Genomic DNA, 8,278 nt, shown 5'->3' on the forward strand with positions numbered 1-8,278 from the left:
GGGGGGCACGTGCCGGGAGTGTCTGTTTCCATACAGATTTCAGGGATTCCAGGTTGTCATGGCAGCTAAATGGGCCCAGATTGAAGGATCCCCCAGCGAGGAGCGTTGCATGGGCAGATCCAGGAAGCCGGGATCACTGGCCTTCTGTGTGTCAGACAGACATACCGGGAAGAAAACAGCCATTTACAGCTATCCAATTAGGGCCTAATTGGGTTAGTTTGGGAGATGCGCCCACCCACTGCCTCGCTGTGAAACGAACACGCCGCAATTTACAGGAGACCCCGACCTGATGACTGCCAAATAAATGACTCAAACTGGGGAAAAAACCGTCTGCCGCGTGCAGTACAGAGACTTCTGTAATTATTGTTATTTTCTCGTTCCCTTGGTCCCCCTGTCCCTTGCCCCCAGTATTTTATGTTTAAAATAAAACAGGTCAGCAACACTACAACACACAACAGACAGCTCTGTCCAATCAGGTTGCAGCTCTGCTGTGCCATTTCCTGCTTTTGTAAACAGTGTTGCTTTTATTCATGGTCACACAACCAGACGGCATTGTGTTACCGACACCGGAGTGCGTTCGGTCTGCCGGGCCTAGGGCTGTTCCTAACGCTGGTATGTGACCACACCCGAACGTCTCAAAGGACACTCCGGCTGAACGCAGCTCCAGGGAACAAAAAGGACGGCAGCTGTCGGTTCAGATGCGCGGCAAACTGCTCCTGCATGCTGGTCTGAATTATCAAACTTCTGAAAATCGCCTCGGCTTCAGCCTTGCTCTCCCCGCCCCTATGAAGTCCACAGGGCTTAGAGGAAGTCTAATCGAGCGTGGGGTTTAGAGACATGTTAATAATGCATCGCTGAGTGTGCTTCTCTAAAATAGACCAAGGACTGAAAGACCAGAGAGAGATGGGGAAAAGCAGAAAACCAGAAGAGAGAGAGAAAGAGAGGCACACAGGTTTCTGTATGCATCAGTTGTGCTTAGTTTAACTGTATATGCTTCAGTTACTCTGTACCTAGCTGGTATAACAAAGAATAATATAGATGAGTAAGACATACACAGTCATTCCAATCTTTATCTTGAAATAGAAGGGTTGCGTGGGCAAGAGAGAGAGAGAGAGAGAGAGAGCGTGGGAGGGAGGGGGTGGCAGGCCGCATAGCTGCCAAAATACCCAACACAGGGATTATAGAAAGGGATGCGCATTTAGCTGCCGTACCGTGAATCTTCCCACACCGCACACAAACACAGACACACAGAACCATCCTTGCTCCACCGTCAGATACAACGGACGTCTCAGAACGAGATCCGTAATTAGAACACGGCAGAGGCAGTGGAATGAAAACGACTGTTTTTCGATTAACTGAGCTAATTGCTTGGGCGAGTGAGGCAGCACGGACCCCGGCGTCTCTCCCCGGCTCGAGTGCGAGGCGGCAGGCGCTCCCCGGGGCCCAACCGGCGCAGACCGCTAATGAGGAGGAAGGCATCAAAGCTTCCTGGCGAGAGAGAGTCCGCGAGACCGCCAATTACCCTGGCGGACTGCCGGCGTGGGCGGTTTCCAGAGCCTCGCTCAATAACAGGTAGCGCAGAGCTCGAGCGATCGATAAGGAAGTTACGGGGCCGCGAATCAGATGGAGGGGGCAAAGGTCGCTTGCCTTTCATCGCGCGGAAACCGCAGCCATGCCGCAGATGCCTTCCGTACCCCGCCCTATTGCGGTGCTATCGCGCTACAGTCCGTCTAGCGTTCGTTCACCATTCAACTGCTGAACATTAAGCTGATTATATCGGGAGGATGAGGAACAAAAGAAGATTATCCATCTAGTTTTTGCATTCTGACCTGGAGAGAGCAGCACTTAAATGAGAATGTCCAGGCTCATTTGCCCAATTAGGCTGTTCTCACTGCATGGGCGTTATAATGTTTTGGACCCTCTCAAAAGGACATCCTTCCTTGTGCTGCCCTATATTGGATATACACACACCACAAACATACACCTGGAATTTCAGTTATTGTAGTTTTGGAAGAGCCCTAGGTTGCAGTCCTAGTACATTTAGGTGGGCGCACCCTACAGCTGGAGAGAGAAAAGTCTCAGGAGAATTTGCTTTAAGGTGGTCTTGTCTCGTTGAACAATTGTGCAGTGTAGTACGAAACTCATGATTACAACTGACAGAGAGAGAGAGCAAGAGAGACAGACAGGGAGAGAAATTACACTGCAAAAACCATCTGTCTTAACAAACAAGTGTTTTCAGTCTTGTAATGACATAATAATCTTATTGTTTTCACTCAATAGAAAATATTAGCTTGTTTAAGTTTACTTGAGATTGCCTTATTTTTGCTTGTTTTTGCAGTGTAGTGGCAGCGCAGATTAAATCAACAACAACCCCCACCCCCCCACCCCCCCCACCCCCCCACCGCCCCCCACCGCAGTGTACAACTGTCACTCCAGCGCCCAAAATGGAGGGTGTAGCTGACCTGACTCTCGCTGCGACATCACACTCAGTGATGCATCATACCTGAGGATGTTAAGGTGCATATTTCTGTTTCACCCCAGTGCACCCCTTATCACTGTCAGCACGGTAACCGGCTTTGACTTTCCCAAATCCCTACTTCGCCTGATTTTAGACCCAAACCCAAATCAGATATTTGTCAAGACAGTGAACCCCTCTGCGGAAAACCTCCATCCCCCTCTTAAACGACTCAGTGAGCAAGCGAGTCCCCTTCCCCCCATAGTGTGAGGATGTCATTATTTGCATACAGAAGTGACAGGATATTCAGTCAGAGAATACAAAAATGATGTCTGTTTGTGTGTGTGTGTGTGTGTATTCTATAGGTGATTCCCTAATGTCAGGCAGAGTCTTGAGAGGTCTTCGTGTAACAGTAACATCTCAGATCAAATCAGACAAGGGGCAATGGTTCCCTCCCCAAGGCACTTTAATGTAAATGTACATTGCTGATTGCACACAAGAGAACTGAAGCTTGTATCAGCGTGCTGTAACTGGTTTGTATTCCCATGACCAGCAATGTAATTATACTTTCCTGTCTTCTGTCATAAGCATAAGTGCTTCTCCGTCAATGTATATTATTTTACTCCATCAGTCTACTCCTAATTTTATTTTCTTTACTCTGAACTTTCACTGAGCAGGAAGTGACATCACCAGTGAAGCGGAGCACACAGTTACTGTTTACCCGCAAACCACAGACAGCTTCCTGCTATTCTTCTATTAGCTGAAAATTATTCTCTTTTTCTGCTTACTACCGCTGTTTCCTTTTGATGTTTTTTTTGTTGCAAGAGATGGGTTTGGACAGCCGCATGCTCACTACAGTATTTTATTGGTGAAAAGAAATACACATTTTTATTAAAATGAAATTAAATGATATAATTAAAGAGAGAGGCAAGGTATTCCTTTATCATTAACAATGGCCTATATGTACAGGCACAAGTATTTCAGTATTTTCTTTAACTTTTTGCTAAATAAGACAAAAATATTGCAAATGACAAAAATATTGTCAATGGAATAAGAAAATTTCATTTGTCAAGCCAACAGGAACTTAAAACAAGCTATGTTCTATTTGAGAGGAAAAAGATCTTCAGACTAGAGCAGTAGACTTGTAAAGTCAGTCACTTTTTGCAGGGTCACTGTCCCAAGGTTCTCAGTGTTGTTCTTGCAAAGACCTGCAGTGTCACGGCCACTATACAGTCCCGTACAATCTGTATTATCAAATATCTCACTTCGCCCAGAGTGTTTTAATCATAACGATGAAATTGAAATCATTCATAAATAAATGCACTTTGTTGCCGTACCAACTAATCATAAAGGCTTGTGTTCTTCTCAGTTAGTCTAGACAAACAGCTTCCAGCAGCAGGTAAACAAACTTGTCGGTTACTGTGCCAACTGTCAAATAAATAGCCTGCAATAGCCTCTGAACCTTACACATGCACAGACACATCAGCTTTAATTCCACTCTTCATTACAAGGTAAAATAAGCACAGTAATCTGGGTGAACAGACAAATGCCTGTAAGAATGAGGTTTGACAGGAGGCTTTTGCAGACCCATTACTTGATTGCTGCGATGGAGCAACAGTCAGCCTATGCTCCAATGAGACATCAGCTTTTACTCGATCTCATCAGAGCACTCAACAGCCGTTCTAATATACCTGGCCAGGAATTCAGTTCAGCAGTAATTCAACATGGCCAACACATGACCTTCTCCTGCACTTCCGCTTGTTTCTGCAAAGCTGCTACAGTGTAAACAGAATGTCTAACAGAAGGCTTTGTGCTTTTGTCCAGTTGAGGATGAGAATATAAAAGAGCATATACAAGTGCATGGTGCTTAGGAATCAAGTGTGTGACTGTACAGTAAACCAGCTACTAAAACAATAAAGAAATATTACCGTCAAGGGAAAGTATATACTTGGCATGGTATGTTTTTATGAATGACCACACCCACTCACATACTCAGATGCATTCTTTTCGATTTCAGACAATTTATTTGGCAGTTATTACACACTGATAACTGCCAAATAAGTCACTCAAAAAAACAGCATTCCACGCATAGTACAGAGACTTCTCTAGTTATGGTTATCACCAATATGCAAGTGTTTTGCCCCTAAGAGCTGTATGCAGAAAACTGACAGGGCATCCTGCTGAGTGCTCTCTCTGTAACCTGACCAGGAAGGAAATAACTCAACAGAAGCCTGTGTGCAATGAAAGGTCTGTTGTTAACAATCAGTGATCAATTAATTGATCATTCATGTTTAAAAGAATACTGCCAAAATACAGTGAGAGACCATCGACCTTCATGACGATTTCACGCAAGTAGAATATCTAATCAAGGAACTCTGATTTTTATATTTCCACAGTTAGAGAGACTTCTCTGCACATAACCCAGGAAATGGAGTCATGTCTTTTGCCCAATATGTGCGGTTGGCCCCCTCTGTGTGGGGAGGGGATTTTTGTGGAGCTTTGGGCTCCACCTAGTGGCAGTATTTTGTAACTGAAGCAATTATTTGTGGATGAGTGACTCCAAAGGAGCATGGACCGGGAGAGAAATGGCATCAATGTAAAGGAATATAAGTCATTACTTGAAGGCAGAAGCAATAATACCCATTATGCACAAGCAACAATCCCCAATATATGCATAATGAAGGAGATAATTGGAGGAAATGTACAACCTTCATTAATCAAGCACTTTCACACGATAAATATGGACATTGCCTCATGCAAAAAAATGTAATCTAGCATTAAGTGGTTTCTAAACTTTAATCAACAGTGATCATCAAACGATCAACCTCACTTGCAGAAGTAACACAGAACTGTACGACTGTTGCAACAGGCCACAGCACTTCCTGTGACATTTCATTCATGCGAAAAAGGAAAAATGTTGCTAACTTTCGTCACAAGCAAGCAGGACAGAACAAAAACAAGTGCATACACTATGTAAAGAAATTCTACGTCCACGAGACCTGCACTAAATTATGATGACAGAAATGTGTTCAGAAGAGACTGGTGTCAAAAGGATATTAAATAAAAGCTGTGAAACATGGAAAAACGTTTCCATGTAAGGCTCAAACCCTTTTCAAACTTTTGTGTAATCCCTATTTTTAGGAGAAATAAATCATTGCTGTTTTCAGACCGACAAGGAGAGGCATCAAGAATAAATAGTTCCATTAGTATTGTGCTTTATACAGAATACTGTCACAAAGACGCTTCACAACAGCGCTACTGAACTCCACATCCTGCATCCACATCCAGGCATTTGCTTCAAGCAGGTATAATAATTTGTGAAATTGGGTGGTGCAGTGCACGGTAGGGGCCAATACCTGCAGAAACTGTGGCCCGCAGGATGTGGAGTTCAGTAGTCTGCTTTACAGTAACAGAAGGGAAGAAAAAAGAGAAATAGCCCCCAGATAGCACGAGGAAAAAAAACTCCCTAGTGGGGAGAAAAACCCTCCAACAGTGGCAAGAAAAAACTTCCCCGATGTAAAGAAATCTTCGGAGGCACCCGCCTATAGGGGGATGACCATCCTCTGCTGGACAACATGTTGAGATGGTAACAGTTGAGGTATTAGGCTAGCAGGTAAAGTATAAAGTATACATGGAGGGAAGTAAAGTATGCAGTTCAGAACAGTATCCAGCAGTAGGAGTCCAGCTTCCTGTCACTGAAAAATAGCAGTATTCCAGTTGTATTGTAGGCCAAGTTAGCGCAAGGATTATCCATCTTTGAGTTCAAGAACTGGTCAGACTCAGTGTCCGAATCTGAGGTGGCCTCCTCATTCGTCAAAGCCTCGGAGCATTCTGGGAATGTTCTTTCTACACGCGGGTCCATCATCACTGGACACTGCCAACTGTTCATCACAGCAGTCACGCTCCAAGCACGGGTTCCAGAACACGGTGTACCTCACTTCCTGACTGTGCAGTTAAAAGTAACTGTGTGCTGCAACAAGGTCACTCAGGACAAGCATCCAGGGCAAACACACACCTTTCCACTTGTTGCCTCACACAGTATTCAACAATAGTAGAGTGAGCTGGTAAAGACAAACTGGACTATTTGGTAAAGGTACAAGAAAATGCAACCGGGACCATAGACCTGCCATCGACCAACACAATACACTTTCCGGAAAAAGCCGAAACGTGGACCAGCACTACGTTACCTGTGTGTGGCGCCCGGTGCCGGGGTGGGGGGGACGTTCCATTTTCTCCTGTGCTTCCACATTCGCGGTGTGGTGCCTCGATCTCAGCTCCTCACCACGTCGACGTCGTCCTTCCCTCAGCAGCCTCCCACCAATCAGAGAGCCCCGCGCGAGGGCAGGGTCGTCCAAGGGGTCGGGTTCAGACGGTGACCGTGCGGCAGTGCATTGTGGCAGCTGTGCCTTCTCACGGGGGCAGTTATATCTCTGGCCCTGTCTCGGTTCCTCTTTCAGCACTTCCTCATGTCCTCTGACGTGAGCCAAAAGCGAGAGACCAATACGTTGTGTTCACAGGGATCCAAATAAAGAAAGAGAAACACAATCTGCCTCGGCCCCACTTCTGACGGGGCTATTTTTAGCATGTTTGGGTAAAAGGTCCCCGGGGAAACGTTCATTGAAGGGAACAGAAGGGGAAGCGAAGAGTAATCCAGACTCCTGTCCTGACCGTCAGAGAAGGGCGTCAGTGAAAGCAGAGCAGCCCCTGATTCAGGTCACATGCCTGGCTGCAAGCAGGACTCTTTGAGGCAGGCAGACTGACTGGGTGCCTGGAGCCTGCTGTCGTCTCTCTCTCCACGAGTCACAGATGCATGACACACTCATTTATGGTCACACTGAAGCGGGCCGGGCCGGAAATCTGTCCACGACGAGTCTCAGTGACGCTTTGCCGGAATCAGTGAAACTGTTCTGAAGCCAGGCGAGATGTTTGTCGCTCAGTATGGGCCAAAACTGCTGTCAGCTCACACTTCAGAGCTTGGCTGTGAATAAAACCGCCAACTGTTCTCATGGGCTAAACTCCTGCACATTCATAAGCCTGAAGCAAAAATGCACTGCAGCTGAAAATAGAAGCTGCATTGCACAGAAGAGAAACAGAGACAAGCGGTGATGAACCAAAGGTTTTTCTAAACCCCTTCCTGTGCAGTTTCACAAGAGATTGGTCTCATTACGCTTGATAATCTTTCAGAGATGTGCAAAGTGACAGCAATGAATTAGTTCTGCATTTTCCTAACTTCAAGTTTCAGTTATCAGATAACTATGTTGCTGCACATAGTGGACAGATTCAGTGCTACAATTAATATGGCAAAATGTCAAAAACTAAGAAAGTAGAAAAGCACATAGTGTTTCAACAATTTAAAGTTTGTAATGGATGGTGGATGTTCCAACATTTCACTCTAGCAATGCCCTTAAGTACATTGACTTGCTGGATGATCCTTAAGGTTCTCTGGAGAGTGGTTTGTCTGATGCCTACTGCTGTCCCCCAAGGCTCCATATTTGGTCCCCTCTTCTTTTCTCTTTAATGGTTTGCATTTTTTAAATGTGACACAACTCTGTAAATGGGGTATCATAGCGCAGATCTCATTTTGCTTTTTTTTAATCTGCTGTGAAACTAGAAGATCAGAGATACAAAATGAGCTATCACAGATTTCTGGTTTCTGCACTCATAACAACCTATCACAAAGATTATGAAATCGTATGCTCCATTCTCATTTCTAAAGTATTGCATTTTGATTCAAGGCTAGACTAATTAAGGGACAGTAGCGGATTTTGCAGGGGTACTGTGGGTTATTTGTATAAGTATCACGAAAACTCACCGTGTTCCGAA

The 8,278-nt window shown here is 45.1% G+C and overlaps 1 protein-coding gene across 2 annotated transcripts in view; it reads right to left on the minus strand.

Moving 5' to 3' along the window:
• Nucleotides 1-7,408, minus strand: part of dgkza (diacylglycerol kinase, zeta a) — a 137,347-nt gene extending 129,939 nt beyond the window's left edge. The window contains exon 1 of one of the 2 annotated variants that reach the window (XM_061245258.1): nucleotides 6,643-7,408. Coding sequence is in view for 1 of the 2 variants with exons in the window: in XM_061245259.1 (XP_061101243.1) it covers nucleotides 6,643-6,704 (62 nt within the window). In the remaining variant the exon portion in view is untranslated. The remainder of the gene's footprint in view (nucleotides 1-6,642) is intronic. The other variant, XM_061245259.1, reaches the window with a different exon arrangement.
• Between the last annotated feature and the right edge of the window lie 870 nt (nucleotides 7,409-8,278).

The sequence above is a fragment of the Conger conger genome, chromosome 6 (genome assembly GCF_963514075.1).
Source record: "Conger conger chromosome 6, fConCon1.1, whole genome shotgun sequence".
Taxonomy (NCBI): domain Eukaryota; kingdom Metazoa; phylum Chordata; class Actinopteri; order Anguilliformes; family Congridae; genus Conger; species Conger conger.